This window comes from Trachypithecus francoisi, unplaced genomic scaffold (assembly GCF_009764315.1).
Source record: "Trachypithecus francoisi isolate TF-2019V2 unplaced genomic scaffold, Tfra_2.0 Lachesis_group7, whole genome shotgun sequence".
Classification (NCBI taxonomy): domain Eukaryota; kingdom Metazoa; phylum Chordata; class Mammalia; order Primates; family Cercopithecidae; genus Trachypithecus; species Trachypithecus francoisi.
Genome location: NW_022681472.1, coordinates 53,650,250 through 53,675,076, shown reverse-complemented (window position 1 = coordinate 53,675,076; position 24,827 = coordinate 53,650,250). Strand labels below are relative to the sequence as shown.

The 24,827-nt window shown below is 43.6% G+C and overlaps 1 protein-coding gene across 1 annotated transcript in view; it reads right to left on the bottom strand.

The window, feature by feature from the left end:
* The window catches only part of LAPTM4B (lysosomal protein transmembrane 4 beta), a 73,320-nt gene that overhangs the window by 35,201 nt on the left and 13,292 nt on the right, over positions 1 to 24,827 (bottom strand). Inside the window, exon 2 of the mRNA XM_033202168.1 lies at positions 9,822 to 9,933. Within this exon, the coding sequence (XP_033058059.1) occupies positions 9,822 to 9,933 (112 nt within the window). The remainder of the gene's footprint in view (positions 1 to 9,821; positions 9,934 to 24,827) is intronic.

Genomic DNA, 24,827 nt, shown 5'->3' with positions numbered 1-24,827 from the left:
CTAACTTCTATTTTATAAACTCATGTGTGCCTCAAAGCTCTAATGAAAGTGTTCATAGCTTTCCATCTTATTTAAAATAAAACCTCCACTTCTTATCAAGGTCTTGATTTTCCTCTTCATTCCAGAGCATGTCTACCTCTCTAATCTTGCCTCACCTTGTCCCACTCTTGCTTGCTATAAGACAGCCATATCATCTGGTTCATTCTATTTTGCTTTATCTTTTTTTTTTTTTTTTTTTTTTGAGACAGAGTCTCACTCTGTCGCCTGGGCTGGAAAGCAGTGGCACAATATCGGCTCAAGGCAAACTCCGCATCCCAGGCTCAAGCGAGTCTCCCACCTCAGCCCCCTAAGTAGCTGAGACTACAGGTCTGCTCCACCATGCCCAGCTAATTCTTTGTAACATTTAGTAGAGACAGAGGTTTCACCATATTGGCCAGGCTGGTCTTGAATTCCTGACTTCAAGTGATCTGCCAGCCTCGGCCTCCCAAAGTTCTGTGATTACAGGGACAAGCCACCCTGCCCAGCCTTCAACTTTTTTTCTTTAGTCAATCTCTGGTAAATAAGGGGTCTTGTTTGGTCTCCCAAGCTGGAGTTGCAGTGGTGCGATCATGGCTTATTGCAGTTTCAATTGCCTGGGCATTGTCACTATGGGATTACAGGCACAGGCCACCGCACCCGGCCAAAAATTTCTTAAACCAACTTGGCAGGTACACAAGTGCTTGTAGCACCATTATTGGCTACAGGTAATAAATATTTTATAAATATTCTTTTATACCTACTCAATATTTAAAAAGAAATAATTTTACATAAATGAACTCCAAACTATTGGTTTTTTAAAACTGCTTTTCCTAGATCTGGCAGAACAAATTATTGTTAATGAGAAAAATAATATTGGTTTTCATTGTACATGCAACTTCTCTAAAAGCTTTGAATTTTTTCAACATAAAGATCTAGAGGGGAAAAAAATAATCCTCATAGTAAATCTCTGCTAAATTGTAAATCACATCCTGAATTGAAAAACATTAAAATGTAAACAACAACAACAACAATAAAATGCATCAGAGAAGCAGCCGGTGAGGACAAGTGCACGAAAGGAGGAATACTGGACACCAGAGCTGACCTCGTTCCTGCTCAGCCAGTGACAAACAGGACCTCAACGGATCCAAGGGATTCTGTAGGCTTAATGCATCTGTAGTGTCAACTTGACTGGATTGAAGGATGCAAAGTATTGTTCCTGGGTGTGCCTGTGAAGGCATCGCCAAAGAAGATTAACATTTGAGTCAGTGGACTGGGAAACGCAGATCTACCCTCAATATGGGTGGGTACCATCTAATCAGCTGCCAGACCAGCTAGAATAAAGCAGGCAGGAAAAGATGGAAGAGCAGACTTGCTGAGTCTTCTGGCTTCCATCTTTCTCCTGTGCTGGATGCTTCCCGCCCTCGAACATCAGACGCCAAATTCTTCAGCTTTCGTACTCTTGGACTTACACCAGTGGTTTTCCAGGGGTTCTTGGGCCACTAGCCACAAACTGAAGGCTGCACTGTCAGCTTCCCTACTTTTGAGGTTTTGGGACTCAGACTGATCCATCACTGGCTTCCTTGCTCCTCAACTTGCAGATGGCCTATCATGGGACTTCACCTTGTGATCATATAAGTCAATAAACTCCCTTAAATATATCCCATTAGTTTTGTCCCTCTAGGGAACCCTGGCTAATATAGCATCCTGAGATTTCAGTAAGACATTAGGAGAGCTTTTTATAGTATTCTTGTAGGCAAAGTAGGGAAATGTACACAGTTTGGTTAGGTGGAACATCAAGATAAGTAGTGGAGTGGCTCTACCAGCTGGCTTCTGGTGCTATTCCACAACCACTCTTCAACACCCCGTTCTCCGCCCCAGGCAGTGATCTGTTTGGGCTATCAACATACAGCTCTTTTGCCCTCCGCCCTCTGGTGAGGGAAGGAGATCACAAGGAGGGAAGAGAGTGAGGGTGCCTCCCACTCTGAGGTTGTCTCGGTTGGTGGTAGTCCTAGTCCAAATGTTACTGCTCCTCACAAAGAGGTTAAATCTAGGTGACTCTCGCATTCCCAGCGCCAGTAACCATGGCCTTCCATCCATTCTTCAACTCTAGAGAAGAAGAGTAAAATGGCTAGCCTAAATGATCCAAGTGACTTCACCACTCTAGTGGTCTTCTCATACATACAAAGCTGTACCTTTGCAAAAAGTCTCCTTGAAAATAAACATCCAGTACGGGCGCAGTGGCTCATGCCTGTAATCCCAGCACTCTGGGAGGCCGAGGCGGGTAGATCACTTGAGGTCAGGAGTTCAAGAACAGCCTGTCCAACATGGTGAAACCCTGTCTCTACTAAAAATACAAAAATTAGCTGGGCATGGTAGTGCTCACCTGTAATCCCAGCTACTCGGGAGACCAAGGCAGGAGAATCACTTGAACCTGAGAGGTGGAGGTTGCAGTGAGCCGAGATGGCGACACTGTACTCCAGCCTAGGGTGACAGAGTGAGACTACAACTCCAAAAAAAAAAAAAAAAAAAAAATCCAAATAACTAATTGACTTATCCTTTAAAAAAAAAAAAAGTCAAGATGTAACTTTTTTTGAAAGGATGGGAGGGCGGATGGATGAAAATAAAGAGACAGGCCGGGCACGGTGGCTCGCTCCTGCAATCCCAGAACTTTTGGAGGCCAAGGTGGACGGATCGCTTAAGCCCAGGCGTTCAAGACCAACTTGGGCAACATGGTGAAACCCGTCTCTACTAAAAATACAAAAATTAGCCAGGTGTGGTGGTGCACACCTATGGTCCCAGCCACTCAGGAGGCTGAGGTGGGAGAACTGCTTGAGCCCAGGAGGTACAAGTGGCAGTGAGCCGAGATTGTGCCACTGCACTCCAGCCTGGGCGACTGAGCAAGACCCTGTCTCAAAAAATAAAATACAAAAGTAAAGAAAATAAAGGGCCAGGGCCGGGCGCGGTGGCTCAAGCCTGTAATCCCAGCACTTTGGGAGGCCGAGGCGGGCGGATCACGAGGTCAGGAGATCGAGACCCTCCTGGCTAACACGGTGAAACCCCATCTCTACTAAAAATACAAAAAAAACTAGCCGGGCGCGGTGGCGGGCGCCTGTAGTCCCAGCTACTCGGAGGCTGAGGCGGGAGAATGGCGTGAACCCGGGAGGCGGAGCTTGCAGTGAGCCGAGATCGCGCCACTGCACTCCAGCCTGGGCGACACAGCGAGACTCCGTCTCAAAAAAAAAAAAAAAAAAAAAAAGAAAATAAAGGGCCAGGATAGTTTCCCTGGCTCAGCTTCCTCTGCTGCTGTAGTTTTATTTCCTCAAGGCTGTCAGGATCTTTGCACACAAGCCGGCAAGCTGTGCAGATTGCTTGTTAGTTTGGGGTGTGTGAATACAGGGCAGGTAGGCAGCCAAGGGTCCTTTCCAAATGCCAGAGTGAGGTGAGCCTTAGTTTGTGACGCTGAGAGTCATCAAGAAAGCTGGCCCTCCTCAGGCTCATCAATCTTTTTTGTTGCTGTTTCCTATTTCTCAGATTTTATTATCAAAACTTTCAAATATGCACATACATGTAAAAGCATACACACATTACAATTAATTCTCATTACCCATTTTGCTTATATTGTTTCATCTCTGATTGCTTCATTTTTGCCCATTCTGCCACTGGAAATCTGGATTGTTTCGACTTTTGGCTATTATAAATAAAGTTACTATGACCAGTTTTATACATGGCTGACGATGGATTTATGAAGCACCCGTTTCCCTAGGGTATATATCTAGGACTGGGTTGTGGAGCACTCACTTCTGGAGTGTACACATATCAAGGAGTCATATATGTACAGGGCCATAAGGTAGATGTATATTTAGCTTTAGTTTTCCAAAGCGGTTGGTGTGATTTACATTCCCAGCCGTGATTTGAGCGTTCCGGCTGTTCGGCGTCGATACCAATAGGTGGTATTGTTAACTGTTAATGTTGGTCATTCTGAAGACGCACGGTAATTTACCACTGTAGTTGTAATTTGCAATTCCTGTAACTTATAATGTGGAGAATATTCTCTTATGGATATCTTCTTTTGTGAGGTGTCTTTCTCCCAGATTTCACCCAGAACCATTTATTGAAAAGACCATCCTTTCTCCAATAAATGTAGGGGTCTTTAGCCTAAACCAGGTGACTGTACATATAAATAGCCATCATTTCTTGACAACTTATCTGGCGATTTCTTTCTTCAGGCTAAGTTTGTCTGCCCAGTGAAAAAGTTAAGTTTGACTAGAAAGACAAATCTACCACAAAATTAATTAGAAATTCATATGGATGAACTGCTGTTTCACATTATGCATAGCAGGGACACTTGCTGTTATAATTCTTTGCCAAACAAAATTTCACAAATAAAATTCCATGAAGTCTACCTCTACTCAAGGCTATGAGTGTGTAACACAATATGCCATACATACATGCTTTTCAAACATTACTCTTTGAGCTTCTAACTCAGTGGATTGAACTACTTTTTCTTTAACTTTTTATTTTGAAGTCATTTTAGACATATGGGAAAGTTACAAACACAGCAGAATTCATGTATACCCTTCACCCTGCTTCCCCTATTAACAATTTGCCTAGCTCTAGCATAACTACCAAAACCAGGAAATTAACATTGGTACAACACTGTTAATTAAACTGTACAACTAATTGGAATTTTACCTGTTCCCCTTCAATGTCCTTTTTCTTTTCCAGAATCTAATCCAGGATCCCACAGTGCATTTAATTGTGTCTCTTCCAATCTATGACAGTTCCACATCCTTTCCCAGTATAGTCAATTTTTATAACACTGAAAAAACTGAGGGCGGGTGGAGTGGCTCATGCCTGTAATCCCAGCACTTTGGGAAGTCGAGAATGACAAATTGCTTGAGCTCAGGAGTTTTGACACCAGCCTGGGCAACATGACAAAACCCCATCTCTACAAAAACTTAGCCAGACGTGGTGGCTCATGCCTCTAGTTACAGCTACTTGGGAGGCTAAGGTGGGAGAATCGCTTGAGCGCGAGAGGTAGCGACTGTAGTAAGCCTAGATTGTGTGTGACACCACTCCAGTCTGGTGAGAGAGTGGGACCCAGTCTCAAAAAAATTTTTTTTAACTCGTTTTCTTATATTTTCTTTCTTTATTCCAGTAGATTCTCCTATATGCCTCATTTCAATACAAACAGGAATTTAGCTTTCTTCTACCAGATCACGGAAAAGATCACATGCAAAAGTGAGAAAGAGTTCTGCTCTGGCTGGCTGGATGAAATCTTCAGATAGCTGTCACCAATGCAAAAAGATATCAAGATAAAATTACTACATTAATTTTCATAATTTTTTTAAAATTTGAGACAGGGTCTGGCTCTGTCACCCGGGCTGGAGTGCAGTAACACCATCTTGGCTCACTGCAACCTCTGCCTCCCAGGCTCAAGCGATCCTCCCACCTCAGCCTTCCAAGCAGCTGGTATTACAGGCAAGCACCAACACACTCGACTAATTTTTGTATTTTTAGTTGAGACAGGGTTTCGCCGTGTTGCCCAGGCTGGTCTCGAACTCCTGAGCTCAAGCAATCCACCCGCTTCGGCCTCCCAAAGTGCTGGGATTACAAGTGTGAGTCACTGCACCTGGTCTAACATTTCTTATTCTGTCTATTCTGAATAACCCCATTATACTCGTATGAATTCTTCCAGAAAGAATAATTAGTTTAATTAACATTAAATTAATGTCACTCTGCTTTCTTTCCCCTCTTATTAAAGCTACACAATTCCAGTAGCAGGATTCCTTTTCTAATGCAGGTGAGGTTAGGAAAAGAAGTTGTAAATGATAATGCTATGATTCTACCTGGATCTAGTAGTAACACTGCATGCCTTATTCTAATCACCAGAGATAAAGCCGGGGAATAACTATCTGACATGATAGGCTTAATTTAGCTATCTTGAAAGGCTTGCTGGTACTTAAGATTTTAAAATAGTAATTGTTTTATAATGTCCTGGATGTTAATTCCAGTGCCTTTGCGGTTTCTCTCCTATTTTATATATTTGAAAGAATTGAATGGTTTGTAATTACTTTTTTTTTTTTTTGAGATGGAGTCTTGCTCTGTCGCCCAGGCTGGAGTGTAGTGGCATGATCTCGACTCACTGCAGCCTCAGCCTCCCAAGTAGCTGGGACCACAGGCACACAGCCACCACGTCCGAACAATGTTTTGTATTTTTAGTAGAGACGGAGTTTTGCTATGTTGGCCAGACTGGTCTTGAACACCTGATCTCAAGTGATCCCCACCCCACCCCCCCAGCCTCCCAAAGTGCTGGGATTACAGGTGTGAGCCACCACAGCCAGTCTGTAATTACTTTCTATCATTTAAATCATGTGGTTATAAAGGTACAGAAAAGTAGATATTCACTTGAGTGAATCTTTTTTTAAAAATTCTTTTATATGTGTTTTGGTCTCCTTTAGTAAATAAGCTCATAGACCAAAGGTTATTGGACACAGCTTTCCATATTTAACTCATGTGTGGATAGGATTAATAGTCCTTGAGATGGATTATTTATTTTAATTTTGAAATGTAGTCTCACTCTGTCACCCAGGCTACAGTGCTATGACGCAATCTCGGCTCACTGCACACTCCCCGTCCCAGGTTCAAACAATTCTCCTGCCTCAGCCTTCTGAGTAGCTGGGATTACAGGTGTCCATCATGCCCAGCTAATTTTTGTGTTTTTAGTACAGATGGAGTTTTGCCATGTTGGACAGGCTGTTCTCGAACTCCTGACCTCAGGTGATCTGCCTGCCTTGGCCCCCCAAAGTGCTGGAGGAATTACAGGCATGACCACCAAGCCCAGCCTGAATAATAAATTACTTTAAATTGTGCTTGAAAATTGGCCAGGTGTAGTGGCTCATGCCTGTAATCCCAGCACTTTGAGAGGCTGAGGTTGGTGGACCGCTTGAGCTGAAGAGTTTCAGAGCAGCCTACGCAACATGGTGAAACCCCATCTCTACAAAAAATACAAAAATTAGCCGTGTGATGGTGCATGCTTGTAATCCCAGCTAATCAGGATCTCAAATCCCACGATAACATAATGCAACTTTTCCCTGTAGTAACTTTAATGCCCCAACTTCTTAATCCATGTTGTGAAACAATAGTGGTGGAAGATGATGGCTAGAAAGCATCCCTTGGTTCTCTGTTTACTTCATTACCAGTTAGTTACTCTCTCATTCTTCCTCCTGGCCTCTTACAGTTGGGGATCCTTCAGGGCTCAGTTCTAGGCCCCGTTCCCTTTTCTTTTTACTCTTTCCCTAACAGAAATTTAGTTTTTAGGCTGTTATCCTCAAATCTATAATCTTAGTTCAAATATTTCCTCTGGGCCACAGACTCCTATGCCTGACCTTTGTAGTAACCTCTCTACTTTAAGATAGTTCACATGTTCCAGCCGTAAGAATCTAGGTAATAGTAGCTGAAACAGCAAAAGGTACTGAGCACTTCCTATGGGCCAGGCCCCATTCTAAGCATGTTTTATGCACTAACTCATTTAATCCTCACAACAACTCTGAGGCAAGTAGATTTTAGTAGAGATGGGGTTTTGCCATGTTGGCCAGACTGGTCTTGAACTCCTAATCTCAAGTGATGCCCACCACCCTCCCTGCCTCCCAAAGTGCTGGGATTACAGGTGTGAGCCACCACAGCCAGTCTGTAATTACTTTCTATCATTTAAATCATGTGGTTATAAAGTCACTCCTATCTTGCAGAGGGGAAACTGAGGCACACAATAAGTCACTAGCTCAAGTTTAGCATCTTCAACACATGGCAGTGTCAGAACTCAAACTGACCTCTTCTGGCTTCGGAGCCTACACTCCTGTATTAGTCTGTTTTCATGTTGCTGATAAAGACATACCCGAGACTGGGAAGAAAAAGAGGTTTAACTAGACTTACAGTTCCACATGGCTAGGGAGGCCTCAGAATCATGGCAAAGGGTGAAAGGCACTTCTTACATGGTGGTGACAAGAGAGAATGAGGAAGAAGCAAAAGTGGAAACCCCTGATAAACCCATCAGATCTCATGAGACTTGTTCACTATCACGAGAACAGCAAAGGAAAGACCGGCCCCCCATGACTCAATTACCTCCCCCTGGGTCCCTCCCACAATATGGGGGAATTCTGGGAGATACAATTCAAGTTGAGATTTGGATGGGGACACAGTCAAACCATATCATTTGCCCCAGACCCTCGAAATCTCATGTCCTCAACATTTCAAAACCAATCATGTCTTCCCAACAGTCGTCCAGGGCCTTTTCTTTTTGTTTTTTTTTGAGACAGAGTCTCACTCTGTTGCCCAAGCTGAAGTGCAGTGGCACGATCTCAGCTCACTGCAACCTCCGCCGCCTGGGGTTCAAGTAATTCTCCTGCCTCAGCCTCCCAAGTAGCTGGGATTACAGGTGCCCACCACCACACCAGGCTAATTTTTCTATTTTTAGTAGAGACGGGGTTTTGCCATCTTGGTCAGGCTGGTCTTGAACTCCTGGCCTCAGGTGATCTGCCAGCCTCAGACTCAATCTCGTGAGACTTATCCACTATCATGAGAATAGCAAGGGAAAGAGGAGCTCCCATGATTCAATTACTTCCCCCTGGGTCCCTCCCACAATACAGGGGAATTCTGGGAGATACAATTCGAGAATTGGGTGGGGACACAGCCAAATCGTATCAATTCCAAACAACTGTGCTCTCAGTTAGTTACTGAAATTAAAGTCTAGTTTTCTCCCCCAAGTCTGTTCCCACATCCTGACTCTGGACTTTCTCAGCTCAGTAAAGACGCAGGTCATCTCTTCAAACTGGAAAGCAGAAGTCATATTTGATTCCTCTATCTCCTTTGCTGCCCAAAACAGCAAGTTCTGCCAAATCCTTCCTTGTTCTCTATCCCCTGTGCAGCCCAGGTGGTATCCCCAATACCACTCTCCCAGACTCTGTGCTCACACACCCAGTCCCCGACTCAGCAGCAAAAGGGATCTTAAATGCATACATCAGTTCATGCATTTAGTTAAAACCACTGAACAGCTTTTTCTCACTTGGAGAAACACAGAGCCCTCACCATGTCTTTCGAATGCTTCCGATCTCTAAAACTGCATGTTGAGCCACTCTCTCCCCTCTTACTTTGCTCCAACACTTTTAAAGAAAAACTCACTTGAAGTTCTCCAAAGTCAATGAGAAATACATCTATACTATCTTCTGTTTGAGATTATGCACAGCACTGTTTCTCTCCTTTGGCATGGACTCAGCATGATTATAAAATGATGAGGCTGCAGTGATCTTGAAGCTGGGAGCCTAGCTTCCTCCCTGCTTACCCCACATCCCACATCCCTGTACATATTTCCATTCACTGGGAAAAGGCCCTAAATTCCCCCAAATCATCTGCAACATCATTTCTAGAATGGAAAAAGATCACTCCTAGAATAAACATCAATACTGAAACCTAACAGAAGACACAAGGAGATAAGCACAAGCGTTTTCACCTTCCTTCCTGCCGTTTATACCTCTTCCTCTCAAAAAAGGCCAAAAGGCCCAGGGTAGAAAGTCTATGATAATGCAATAGCTTTTTAAATGGGTAAGTTAACATAAAATGAAAAAAGATCTTATTTAAACTCTTGCACCTAGAAGACAGAACGTTAGATGCACACAAATATTTGCTGATTTGCAATGACAAATTATATTTCAGCTCAAATAAGCTCATTAGTCTATATTTGTAATTTAATAGGAAGTGCTGGCAGTCAGATTCCCTGCCCTTGACAATACAAAATATCTACTACTTACTGGCATCATCCATGAACTCAAAGTCACCTCCCAGTTCAGAACTTGAAAAGTGATACTGATCCGGATCAGCCAGGGCACTCAATAAAATCAACAGTACCACAGCATTGATGATCTGCAGTAAGAAAAAAAAAAAAAAGAATTTAAGTAACCCCAGGATGCAATCCTTATAATAGAAAACTACACTGACCACATGGAGTCAGGCTGGCCACATGGAGTCAGGCTGGCCACAGGCAACTTCCTCAGTGGCTTGACTCTCAACACTAAGCCCCACCCATCGACCCATCCCGGGAGCAGACAAACATTCCCTAAGGCAGAAATGCTGCCAGCCCCTTCAGTTGCAGCCAAGTGCACAAGGCTTGGAGTGAAGACAACAGCAGGATTTTACCTCATTCCCCCTGGCCCAGGCACCATAGAGCAGTGAACAACACACACAAACACAGGCAGCAGTGCTGGCGCCAGTGGCTGAAAAAGCACAAAAACTTTCCAGTGAGTCAGCTACACTCTAGAGTGAAAGGTAAGCAACCCAAGTTGTCCCAGTTAATAAAACATTTTACAGATTCAAACCAGTGGAGCTTTGAGAGCTTTGAAGCCATCTAGGAAGCAGTTTCAGAGAATGAATGCAAAGCTACATAGTGGATCCAGGATCATCCTCCTGCCATAACTCTTTCCAGGCCAGGCCAGGCCAGGCCAGTAGTCCTGTCTTCTGAATATTGCCCTTAGCTACTTTAAACTCAGCTCCTCTAAATGAAAATCACCTTCTTTAACATCTTCCACTTCTGCTCCTCCTTATTTGTTCTCTAACTTAAAAAATGGCCTCGCTATTAAATAATTAATGAAAAACATTCAGGCACTATGCTAAGTGCTTTATGTGGAATCTCTCTTAAGCCCTGCAATAAGCTAATGAAGTGGGTACTAAATTATTCCCATGTTATACATAGCAAACTGAGGCTCAGAGGTTAAAAAACACTGCTCAGGAACAAACAACTACCAAGCTGTAGAGACAGGATTTCAATCCAGGAATTTAGGTTCCAGAACCTAACCTCTACAAGTCTCCTGTCCATACATGAAACTTGATCATCTGAGTTTACCATCTTTATCCTGCACACCCAACCAACTGCAAAATCTTGACCATTCTGCCTCTTCATTTCTATTTCCTTTATTCTTCCTGTCACTGCTGGACAATACACACACATATTAACTTTGATGGGGGTGGGGTAGGAAGGATTGCAGAGTTTAAGTGAGGCACCAGCTAAGATTGGGTTGTTGTCTGTTAAGAGACAAGGTGTCTATATTGCCCAGACTGGCCTCAAACTCCTGGGCTCAAGCAATCCTCCCACCCCGGCCTCCCAAGTAGCTGGGACTACAGGTGCACATCATTGGGCCAGGCCAAGACTGGCTTGTTACTTCTTTACTATTCTAAGTTCAGAAACTTATGGCAGAGTTCTATGTTTTACTCTTCTCAAATGGAGTGAAGAAATGAATAACCTTCATACAGAGAGAGAAGCCTCTTACTAACAACACTAACTAATGGCATATCCTACCACAAAAATCATATTTGGGCTGAACACAGTGGCTGTCTGTAATCCCAGCACTTTGGGAGGCTGAGGTGGGAAGATCGCTTGAGCCCAGGAGTTCAAGACAAGCCTGGACAACATAGTGAGACCTCATCTCAACAAACAAAAAAATGAGCCAGGGATAGTGGTGCAGGCCTGTAGTCCCAGCTACTCGGAGGCTGAGGTGGGAGGATGGCCTGAGCCCAGGAGTTTGAGACTACAGTGAGCTGATGTGTCACTGCACTCCAACCTGGGCAACAGAGTAAGACCTTCCCTCAAAAGCAAATAACCAAAATCCACATATTTGGAAATACCTGTTTAAAGGAAGTATAAATGTTTTACAGAACATCCATTCAAGAGTTTATTTTTGGCCAGGCATGGTGGCTCACACCTGTAATTCCCCCACTTTAGGAAGCCGAGGTGGGTGGATCACTTGAGATCAGGCGTCTGAGAGCAGCCTGGCCAACATGGTGAAACCCTGTTTCTAAAAATGCAAATTAGCTGGGCGTGTGGTGGTAGATGCCTGTAATCCCAGCTACTCAAGAGGCTGAGGCAGGAGAATCACTTCAACCAGGGAGGCAGAGATTCCAGAGAGCTGAGATCGTGCCACTGCCCTCCAGCCTTGGTGAAAGAGTGAGACACTGTCTCAAGGAAAAAAAAAAAAAAGTTCATTTTTAAATGACAATCCCAATTGGTTGTTTCAGGGTTACTGTAGGATTTGAAGTAGCTTCTGTTTTTCTTTTTTTTTTTTTTTTGAGACGGAGTCTCACTATGTCACCCAGGCTGGAGTGTAGTGGCATGATCTCAGTTCACTGCAACCGCCACCTGCCAAGTTCAAGCAATTCTCCTGTCTCAGCCTCCCGAGTAGCTGGGATTACAGGTGCCTGCCACCACGCTCGGCTAATTTTTGTATTTTTAGTAGGGATGGGGTTTTACCGTCGTCAGGCTGGTCTTGAACTGCTGACTTTGAGATCCACCCAGCTCAGCCTCCCAAAGTGCTAGGGCTAGGATTATAGGCGTGAGCCACTGCGTCTGGCTGGAACAACTTTTCTTCCTGTATTTTCCAAATTGTCAAATAAAAGCTGATTGCTTTTTGAAAAAAATTATGAGAACAGGCACTTCCCAGAGAATACATAACTAATTTAAACAGATATTACAAGCATGAGTTTAACCAAATACCTGAAGGTACAAAAGAATATATAGGGAAAAGTTACCTTCTCCGTCAAAGGCATCTGAACCAAAGCAACTCCATTACGAACAGGGGTTTGGTAAAATGAGGCTAAGACCCACTGGGCTGCACTCCCAGGAGGTTAGGCCCTCTAAGTCACAGGATGAGATAGGAGGTCAGCACAAGGTACAGGTCACAGAGACCTTGCCGATAAAACAGGTGATGGTAAAGAAGCCGGCCAAAACCCACCAAAACCAAGATGGTGACAAAAGTGAGCTCTGGCTGTCCTCACTGCTCGTTATGCACTAATTATAATATATTAGCATGCATGCTAAAAGACACTCCCACCAGTGCCATGACAGTTTACAAATGCCATGGCAACATCAGGTTGTTATCCTATATGGTCTGAAAAGGGGAGGAACTCTCATTTCCAGGAATTGCCCACCCCCTTCCTGGAAAACTCGTGAATAATCCACCCCTTGTTTAGCATATAATGAATAAATAATTATGGTATTATCAGTGGAACAGCCCAAGCTACTGCTCTGCCTATGGAGTAACCATTCTTCTGTTTCTTTACTTAATAAACTTACATTCACTTTATGGACTCAACCTGAATTGTTTCTTGCACGAGGTCCAAGAACCCTCTCTTGGGGTCTGCATCAGGACCCCTTTCCAGTAACATGTCCACAGTAATTACTGTAACAGTATCTTGTTTCTCTCCAAAGATCCAAGAAATTTCATAGCACATTTTAAACTGTGATTAACAAAACTACTTGAAGAAAACTTTTCATTACAACTCCAAGGCTTAAAGGAGGCACGGGCCAGTCCCACAAATGGCATTATGATATACGGCAAAGATGTTATTTGATAAATTGTCAAGTTTTCTTGTCATTTCAATCCCTCTATATTTTTTAAATTTATTTTTTATTTTATTTTTTATTTTTTGAGATGGAGTCTGGCACTGTCGCCCAGGCTGGAGTGCAGTGGTACAATCCCGGCTCACCGCAACCTCCGCCACCCGGGTTCAAGTGATTCTCCCGCCTCAATAGGCTCCTGTAGCTGCGATTACAGGCACCTGCCACCACACCTGGCTCATTTTTTTGTATTTTTATTAGAGACAGGGTTTCAGCATGTTGGCCAGGCTGGTCTCGAACTCCTGACCTTAAGTGGTCCGCCTGCCTCAGACTCCCAAAGTGCTGGGATTATAGGTGTGCGCCACTGCACCCAACTCTTCTATACTCTCATTTTTGAGAAAAGGCATGTGGAAAATTGTGGACTGAAATAAGATCAAATGAAATAAGAGGAATGCCACTCAAATCAGTTATCTTACCTCTTCATACCTTAACAAGAACCATATTAAAAGCTTTTGTTTACTAGTTTTCCAGATCTTCCAAAGCTAGTGTTAGGCACCTGCTTTACACATGTGCTTTCCTGTACTCTCAGTCCCCAGGGACCTGTCAACTCTTAATCAGCTTGTTATTATTCCCCTGTGGAGTCTACTGATCATATATAGCTACTAATTGCCTACAACACATACTTCCTAAGTGCTTAGGAAGAACTCCCCAGGACTCAGAATATGAAGTTAAATATATCATGTACCCAAAAAACAAAAAGCATAAAGCAGTGAGTGTGACAAGAGCTCAGAGAAAGAATAATGGAAGTTAAGGAGAATTACAGTCAGGGGTTGCAGGGACCTGCAACAGAGATGGTAGCATTTGAACAGGAACTCGAAAGATGAAGATTTGGAGCCTGAGAGGTATGGAAAAGAATAATTCCAAGTATGAGCAATGCCACTGAGACGAGGACTCATCCTCAAGACAGCAAGTTCAATATGGCTGGAACGCCAGGGTAGGGGGGTATGAAAGGAAATGTTAGAGGATAGAACCAGAAATGTGGGATGGGGCCAGGTGGTGAAGAGGCCTCGAAACTAGGATAGAAATTCTAATAGTTAATGAAAATGCCATAAAGGTTTTTGAGGAAGGATATAACATGATCAGAGCTATGTTGTTAGAAAGAGCAAACTGGCAGAAGTAGGAAAGCTAAATTAGAGGCAGGAATCCAATCTGGTGTTAAATAAAAATTACAAGTGGCCATTGTTGCAGATTGAGCTCCTGCACAATAGTGCCCCAACACACTAGAACACAAACCAAAATGCAGTCACCCGTGCTCAGGTTCACGATAACCTGAAGTCACCTGATGCTAGCTATCAGTTATTTTTGTATTGTTCTGTCTCCCTGCCCCTGCCTTACAAGAAAAGTCCCTTTGAAATGACCCATCTGCTTTTAGTTCTTTGTTTCTGGTTTCTGTGTTTCTGGTTTAGTTCTTTGTTTCTGGTTTATTAAGACCATTTCTCTCTAAAAAGCCAAGCTCCTCTGCTTAGCTCACAGGATAGTGTATGGGATGAAGTGTTGCCCAATTCTAGAAAGCCAATTAAGATCTTTAAACTAAATTGTTCTAATTTTGTCCTGGAAACACTTACGATAGTCTGGCTAAGAAGTAATAGAGCACTTCATCTCTAATTCGCATGATAACCCTGGGAGATGGTCATCTTCCGCATTAGTTGGTCAGGTTTAGTTGTGGCCTATGTGTGGGAGAGCCAAGGTTGGAACCCCAAGACCTTTCCACATGAAGGCAGAATTACTCGAGATACAGTAACTGACTACATGCAAAGAACACAGAAAAAGAAGCAAAGAAGACCTGAGACTTCAAGCCTGGTGACAGGATGTATCTTGCCATTATCAGAAACGGAAAAGGTCAGTGGAAGGACTATGACAATGTCGATTTTAGATACACTGTGCTGAAAGTACTTGCAGTATATCCAAATAATCCTATTTTTAGCTTATCCATCTGGCCTCTAACCCTCCTCTTTGTACTCGCCCTATGGTATTCATGTGTGCCCTGTTTTTCTGTTTGCTACTGGAGTTCTGACAGCCTGATGCTGTCAGATACTTACATGCCTTTCTGTCCTCTCCTGTTCCATCTCTGTAACACATCACATGGTGTCTGACAACAGAGTCAGACAACAGACCTGTTGTCACATGTGGTCTGACAACAGACCCAGGACCCACTCTGGGGTAAGAAGGACACGCTGAGCCAGCTGGCCTGGTGCCCTGGTTCTTCATGAGGCAGTCCAGATAGAGGGGACACAGATAAAACAAAGATATGACAGGTAAGCTCATTACACATCACAAATGACTCACCACTGTGGCTTTTAATCAATGTGGAACTTTACTAATATAAGAAGGTCTGTGCACCACCACGTATCTACCGTATTATTATGTAAAACCTCAACAGTTGGATGGGAATCTGGCACACCATGAATGATGTGAATAGAAAATGGGGAGCCATGAGGACCTATGTCTGTGCAAAAGGGTTGGGGTTAGGATTAGCCATGGTAGCTACTAAACCCAGACAGATGGAAAAGGTCAAACATGCATCAAAGCCCCAACAACACTGGGTAAGAAGAACTTCCTGAAAGAGAGAAAATGGCAATCACTCAATCACCCATTCTAACCAAGAATAAAACATCACCACAAATGAGAACCAAGACGACGCTCAGGCTTGCCAGGAGCAGATTATGTAATGCCTACAGCTGATCTAAATGCAAAAGAGGGGACACACTTAAGCTCTAATTCAGTTAATGCTCACTTATATTTGGGCTTTGTCTGTTTTTTTATGTCATGAACAAACTATTCCTGTTCTATTTACAAACTGATCCTGTGATGTCACACATTTTTCCTTGTTCTTAACAATGATTACTTCCACATGTAAATAAATCCAACTTCTGTCCAATTTCTTAAGTGGTGTTAGGTCCCTGAATATGTTCCAGGAATTCAAAGTGCTTTTCACCCATAAATCGTCTATCAGATCCCAAATAAGAGACCTGAAGCTTGAATCTAAACAACTGAAAACGTAATTGTCAGCTCTCCTTTTTAAAAGCCTCAATTAAAAAAAAACCTTAAGAACATTCAAACCCACTGATACAGTAATTAAACAACGATCAGAAATTTACACAGGTTGTACCCAAAAATCATTGCAGACTTATCTATAATAATGAAAACTTGAAACAAATGCAGAATGACTGAATATTAAAGCCAAGTAACAGAATCCTATACAAGCATTAAAATCATATTTTTAAAAATGTTAATGACAGGGGGCCAGGCACGATGACTCACACCTATAATCCCAGCACTCTGGGAGGCCAAAGCCGGTGGATCACGAGGTCAGGAGATCAAGACCATCCTGGTTAACACGGTGAAACCCTGTCTCTACTAAAAATACAAAAAATTAGCCGGGCGTGGTGGTGGGTGCCTGTAATCCCAGCTACTCGGGAGGTTGAGGCAGGAGAATGGCGTGAACCCAGGAGGCGGACCGTGCAGTGAGCCAAGATCGCGTCACTGCACTCCAGCCTGGGCGGCAGAGCAAGACTCCATCTCAAAAAAAAAAAAAAAAGTTAATGACAAGAAAATGTTCGCAGAATCACACTAAATAAAAAGCACAGTATTAAAAAGTTGTAATTCCAGCTGGGCGCAGTAACTCACGCCTGCAATTCCAGCACTTGGGGAGGACGAGGCAGGCGGATCACCTGAGGTCGGGAGTTCGAGACCAGCCTAACCAATATGGAGAAATCTCATCCCTACTAAAACACAAAATTAGTCGTGTGTGGTGGCGTATGCCTGTAATCCCAGCTACACGGGAGGCTGAGGCAGGAGAATTGTTTGAATCCGGGAGGCGGAGGTTTCAGTGAGCCAAGGTTGCCCCACTGCACTCCTGGGCAAGAAGAACAAAACTTTGTCTCAAAAAAAAAAAAAAAGTTGTAATTCAAATTCCATTATTTATATCTAGTTTTTTATTTGAGATAGGATCTCACTATATTGCCCGACCTGGTCTCAAACTCCTGGGCTCAAGCAATGCTCCCACTGCAGCATCCCAAATTGCTAGGATTACAAGCATGAGCCATTGGTGCCTGACCCTTTATTTTGTTGATTGATTGATTGATTGATTGACTGACTGACTGAGATAGTCTCACTCTGTCACCCAGGCTGGAGTGCAGTGGCGCGATCTCGGCTCACTGCAACCTCCACCTCCTGGGTTCAAGTGATTCTCCTTGCCTCAGCCTCCCGAGTAGCTGGGATTACAAGTGCCTGCCACCACACCCAGCTAATTTTGTATTTTTAGTAGAGAAGGGGTTTTACCATGTTGGCCAGGCTGCTCTCAAACTCCTGACCTCAGGTGATCCGCCCACCATGGCCTCCCCAAGTGCTGGGATTACAGGAGTGAGCCACTGCACCCAGCCGTGCCTGGCCATTTCTATCTGTAATGTGCTTACCTAAATCATAGGTAAAAGCACAACACCATACAATGATTATAAACTAGATCCTATGTTTACCAGTAACTTATATCTTTAATTATAACACTCCTTTTTCCCCAAATTGTCTAAAGTAAGCATAATGTAAGCATAAAATAACAACTAACATGCTAAGACAATGATCAATAATAAACAAATCTGTCCAGGCATTCAAGTTAAACCCGGAAATAGATATAACAAGGGAGAAACATCAGAGTGAAATAATATTAATTCAGGGATCTGGATGAGCACAGTGGCTCACACCTGTAATCCCAACATTTTAGGAGGCCCAGGCAGGATGACTGCTTGAGCCCAGGATCAGCCTGGACAACACAGTGAGACCCCATCTCCACAAAAATTAGACTCATGAATAACCCAATCATTTTTTAGCATATAATCAAGAAATAACTGGCGGGTGCTTGTAATCCCAGCACTTTGGAAGCCCAAGGCAAGAGGATCACTTGAGGTCAGGAATCGGAGACCAGCCTGGCTAACATGGTGAAACCCTGTCTCTACTAAAAATACAAAAAAAAAAAAAAAAAACTAGCCGGGTGTGGTGGTGAGCATCTGTAGTCCCAGCTATTCGGGAGGCTGAGGCAGGAGAATTGCAGGAACCCGGGAGGCGGAGCTTGCAGTGAGCCGAGATCGCACCACTGCACTCCAGCCTGGGCTACAGAGCAGATCGCACCACTGCTACAGCCTGGGCTACTTTGGGAGGCCGAGACGGGCGGATCACGAGGTCAGGAGATCGAGACCATCCTGGCTAACACGGTGAAACTCCGTCTCTACTAAAGATAAATATATATATTTTTTCCGTCTCAGAAAAAAATATATATATTACAATAATAATAATTAGCCAGGTGTGGTGGTAGGCACCTGTCGTCCCGGCTACTCTGGAAGCTGACACAGGGAGACTGCCTAAGCTCAAGAGGCTGAGGCTGCAGTGACCTGCGATCATGCTATCACACTGCACTCTGAGTGACAGAGTGAGATTTTCTGTCTCAAAAAATAATAATAAATAAACATTATAATCTGATATGCTGTTTTCTGATACTTGGCTAATTTCTATATTTCAGTATTTGGAATTTTTTTCTAAAAGCTATTAATGGGGCTGGGCATGGTGGCTCATGCTTATAATCCCAGCACTGGCCGGGCGCGGTGGCTCAAGCCTGTAATCCCAGCACTTTGGGAGGCCGAGACGGGCGGATCACGAGGTCAGGAGATCGAGACCATCCTGGCTAACACGGTGAAACCCCGTCTCTACTAAAAATACAAAAAACTAGCTGGGCGAGGTGGCGGGCGCCTGTAGTCCCAGCTGCTCGGGAGGCTGAGGCAGGAGAATGGCGTGAACCCGGGAGGCGGAGCTTGCAGTGAGCTGAGATCCGGCCACTGCACTCCAGTCCGGGCGACAGAGCGAGACACCGCCTCAAAAAAAAAAAAAAATCCCAGCACTTTGGGAGGCTGAGGCAGGTGGATCACCTGAAGTCAAGAGTTTGAGACCAGCCTGGACAACATGGTGAAACCTTGTCTCTCAAAAATACAAAAATTAGCCGGGCGTGGTGGCGGGTGCCTGTAATCAATCCCAGCTACTCAGGAGGCTGATGCAGGAGAATCGCTTGAACATGGGAGGTGAAGGTTGCAGTGAGCCAAGATCACGCCACTGCACTCCAGCCTGGGTGACAGAGTGAGACTCCATCTCAAAATAAATAAAATTAAAATAAAATGAGAGCTATTGATGGCAGATATGCCTCTCATTTGGACTCAATTTGAATGGGCAAATCAAATGGAAATTTGAATCAGACTCTCAATATGGTCCTGTTCTGATATTAAAATAAACTTCTTCTCATGCTTGTTACTTCAATTCAAATAAATATGGTAAATATATTCTGGGGGGAAAACAGATTTATTGTAAAATCATATTTGCCTAAGAAATTCACTAAATTAGTTCACCTACTATGTGCCCAACACTCTGCTTGAAATTGGGTTGTACAAAAATGATTAAGACATGGTCCCAAGCTGGGCATGGTGGTTCACGCTTGCAATCCCAGCACTTTCGGAGGCTGAGGTGGGAGGACTGCTAGAGGCCAAAAGTTCAAGATGAGCTGAATTTTTATATTTATTAATAAATTTTAAATTAGCTGGGTTTGGGAGGCCAAAGCGGGCAGATCACCTGAGCTCAGGAGTTCAAGACCAGCCTGGCTAACATGGTGAAACCTCATCTCTACTAAAAATACAAAAATTAGTCAGGCATGATGGCAGGTGCCAGTAATCCCAGTTACTTGGGAGGCTGAGGCAGGAGAACTGTTTGAACCCAGGAGGCAGAGGCTGCAGTGAGGCAAGACTACACCAATGCACTCCAGCCTGGGCAAAAGAGCAACAAAAAAAAAAATGTAGCTGGGTTTGGTGGTATATGCTTGCAGTCCTAGCTTCTTGGGAGGCTGAGGTGAGAGTTAATGCTTGAGCCCATGAGTTCAAGGCTGTAGTGAGCTATGATGGTGCCACTGCTCCCCAAGCTGGGTGACAGAGCAAGAACCCCAACTCTTAACCCCTGTCCCATTTGTCCCAGCAGCCCCAGCAGCTGCAGCATTTATCCTGAGATAAGTTTGCCACAAAATATCTTGCTTTTATTATTATTTTTGCATTCCTCTAGTATATCAATTTGGGAAACAATAGACATTCTGTTTACAGCATTCAGTTTTAATAGGGGTATTTCCATATACAAAATGTACGAATTCTCTATTGCTGAAAGTGTCAAATCCTACAAAAGAGCATTCCTATGGATGATGTTAACATCACTCTTGAACAGTTGTTGGCCGAAGATTCATTTGAACAATCCCATTTTTCTGAAGTAGACAACACTGATGTTCTGTTTAGAAATAATTCCAAGAACAATTTTTATATTTTATTTTACAATGAAAATCACTCAGATTTGCTTCAGTCTCATAGGGTGTGTTTACATAAAATTAAACGAGTGCTGAGAGCCAACTAAACCTTTCTTTTTCTGAACAGAAAAATGGTTGAAAAAAAAAGACATGGTCCCTGTGCCCAACATTAGTCCAGTGGGAGAAACATACATTAACAGCCAAGTAAAATGTAGAATAAACACTATAACATTAATTAACTCATTCATTCAGTTGTTCAAAAATTAATCTATTATGCAACAAATATATGCCAGGCACAATGCTAAGCATCACATATACATTATGGCAAAGACCTCAAGGCAGCCTATTATCTAGTGGGGATGATAATAAATTGGATGTTCTATTCAGAGTGAAAACAAATTATGTTACCTTATCAACAACAGTATTTTTTTCATTCTAGAGTTTCTAGTTATTATTTTCAAATCTGTCATATCCTTTGTATGATTCCTGAGGTGATATTATTAACACCAGAAAGTAACAGACCTTAAACATCTTGAGAGACAAAAATTATAGCACAATTTTAGGGTATCAGATTAAGTGACTAACTGACCGCTATGCTGGGCGCAATGGCTCACGCCTGTAAAACCAGCACTTTGGAAGGCGAGGAGGGCGGATTACTTGAGGTTAGGAGTTTGAGACAAGCCTGGGCAACAGGGTGAAACCCCATATCTATAAAAAATACAGGCCGGGCGCGGTGGCTCAAGCCTGTAATCCCAGCACTTTGGGAGGCCGAGACAGGCGGATCACGAGGTCAGGAGATCGAGACCATCCTGGCTAACACGGTGAAACTCCGTCTCTACTAAAGATACAAAAACTAGCCGGGTGAGGTGGCGGGCGCCTGTAGTCCCAGCTACTCGGGAGGCTGAGGCAGGAGAATGGCGTAAACCCGGGAGGCGGAGCTTGCAGTGAGCTGAGATCCGGCCACTGCACTCCAGTCCGGGTGACAGAGCGAGACTCCGCCTCAAAAAACAAAAAACAAAAAACAAAAAAAAAAAAAATACAAATAATTAGCTGGTCATGGTGGCTCACAACTGTAGTCCCAGCTGCTTGGGGAGCTGGGTGTGAGGAACCTGGAGCCCAGGAGGTCAAGGATGTAGTGAGCAGAGATGGTGCCACTGCACTCCAGCCTGGGTGACAAAGTGAGACCTTATCTCAAAAAAATAAAAATAAAAAAGAACTGACTGGGCCTGGCGCAGTGGCTCACACCTGTAATCCCAGCGCTCTGGGAGGCCAAGGCGGGCAGATCACAAGGTCAGCAGATGGAGACCATCCTGGCTAATATGGTAAAACCCTGTCTCTACTAAAAAAATACAAAAAGTTAGCCAGGTGTGGTGGCGGGCACCTGTAATCCAGGCTACTCGGGAGGCTGAGGCAGGAGAAAGGCATGAACCCAGGAGGCGGAGCTTGCAGTGAACCGAGATCGAGCCACTGCACTCTAGCCTGGGTAACAAGGCAAGACTCCGTCTCAAAAAAAAAAAGAACCGACTGTTAAGAAAAACTCTAAGGCACACAAGCAGGAAAATGAGTCACTCCTGGCAATCCTTGGAGTTGGATTGTAATGGCGGCCATTGTAAGTTGCTGAACTTCTAAGTCAAAGGATGGTCTCGGTCTCTTTGGTTACAGACTGAGGGAAAAAGTTTAAGGAGTAAAATGGATGTTGTACCTTTTATTAGAGCTCCATTTCAGTAGATATAATTTTTTAATATATTATGTAAGTTTTTTCCCCCCAAATTCAACCAGGTCCTTCTGATTCACCAGTTTAGTCAACAGTACCATCCTTTCAGGACATCTTCCTCATAGGTGATGAACTAAACCAAGAAGCCACCATCCCCACACGCACTATTTTATATTATAAAAACAGTGCTGCCTCCCTATCAAGTCTGATCATTACTACACCATTCTACAGATGAGGATTCAGACTTCAAGGGAAATATGCACACACCATGTTCATAAAATATAGTTGCATAAAGTTTTCAACTGATATTCAATTGTTGGTGCTTTGATTACAATTGCCATATAAGCTCTTACCAGTAACCCAGGTTCCTCCCAAGAAACCACCACACCCCATTCACAGGCCCTGGCCAACTCTGCTAAACCAATCCCTGGCAGTAAGCTCAAAATTCCTTTCAAGGGAGTGCTCCAGACAGCAGATCACGAGGTCAGGAAATGGAAACCATCCTGGCTAACATGGTGAAACCCGGTCTCTACTAAAAATACAAAAAAAAATCAGCTGGGTGTGGTGGTGGGCGCCTGTAGTTCCAGCTACTCAGGAGGCTGAGGCAGGAGAATGGTGTGAATGCGGGAGGCGGAGCTTGCAGTGAGCTGAGATCGAGCCACCGCAATCCAGCATGGGCGACTGAGCCAGACTCAAAAAAAAAACCAAACAAACATCTCCTAGCCTCCCTCACAGCTAAGGTCACATGTCTTCTTTTTGGGTACTGGGATGTAAGTGAAAGTGATGTGTGCATTTTCTATTTCAAATCCTTAAAAAAATAAAGCTGATTGGATGTCCTCCAGATACCCCTTTCTCCCTTATGGCAGACCAGGACACAAACATGGTGCTTCAGCCATGAAGACAAACACAAAGGAGGCAGACTCCTTAGAACCCAGAGAAGGAATCCACGCACAATATTTGGGATGGTGGAGCTCTACCCCCACCCCCCAGCCTGGGTCTCTGGATAGCTTCAAGGAACAATGTTGGCCAACACTCCCTAGACTGTTAACAGGAGAGAAATAAACTTCTACCTTCCTGCAGTTTTGCGTTTGTTATATCAACTTTATAGCATAATTGGCTCACCTCGTTTTGCAACCCCCAGGCCCATTACTGTTAGTCAACACAAATCTGAGTACCTACTATAGGTTAATGGTTACTGCTTCACCATCTCTGCACCATGGAACCAACTGGCAGTGTAATTTTAGTAGCTCAAGGTTTTTTTTGTTTGAGACAGAGTCTCACTCTATTGCCAGGCTGGACTGTAGTGGCGCGATCTCAGCTCACCACAACCTCCGCCTCCCGGGTTCAAGTGCTCTTGCCTCAGCCTCTGGAGTAGCTGGGACTACAGGCACGTGCCACCATGCCTAATTTTTTTTGCATTTTTAGTAGAGACTGCATTTCACTACGTTGGTCAGGCTGGTCTCGAACTCGGGACCTCATGATCTGCCTGCCTCCGCCTCCCAAAGTGCTGAGATTACAGGTGTGAGCCACCACATCAGCCTTGTTTTTTTTTAAGTTCAATCTTATGTTTACTAATAATTTGAAATTACATTTCCTTAAGCATTTTTTTAACCTCCCACGTTTCCCTGAGAAACAATTTCCCTTGGAAACTGTAACTGCAAAGAGGCAACTCTAAACTCTTTTTAAAAAAAAACGTTAAAAGCAACTAAAGAAGTGTGGTCTTTGTTTACTTTTTACTTTCCTTCAAGCACAATGAGTTAACCAATAACTCAACAACTCTCATTAAGTCTCCAAAAGCTCTACTAAGAGTCTCAAGAACTGGGAGGAGGAAAAGGAGTGCTGCTAGGGCTCACACATTATTTTCACTAGCATTCCTTTATGACCAATGACAAATCAGCCCAAAAGGTGGTGGGGCAGAATGGGACAACTGTGGCCTCTTCCTTCAGGGCCAAGATTCAAAGTTAAATTGACAAAACAAATATATTACTCATTCAAACATAATACATATTGTAGGACAAAACTCACGTTAACTACTTAATACTTTTTGATAAGTTACTGAGAAAAGAACTTTTATCTGAGGAATCCAAGTCTTTATTATCAGGCCCAGAAAGACATTAAAATGATACAGGAATCACTTTCCACTCCCCCTCCTTTTTGAGCTGTGTCTTCAGCTCTTGAAACTGATTGCCATTGCCACAAGTAGCTACAAATTAACCTAATAATGCATAGTTAAACAATGGATAGCCAATCACGAACCAATGTTGTTTCTGCAAACCAAGGACGACTCCTGGCAAACAACTTTGTATCACTACACTCCCTGTTCCTTCTTTCAGTCTTTAAAA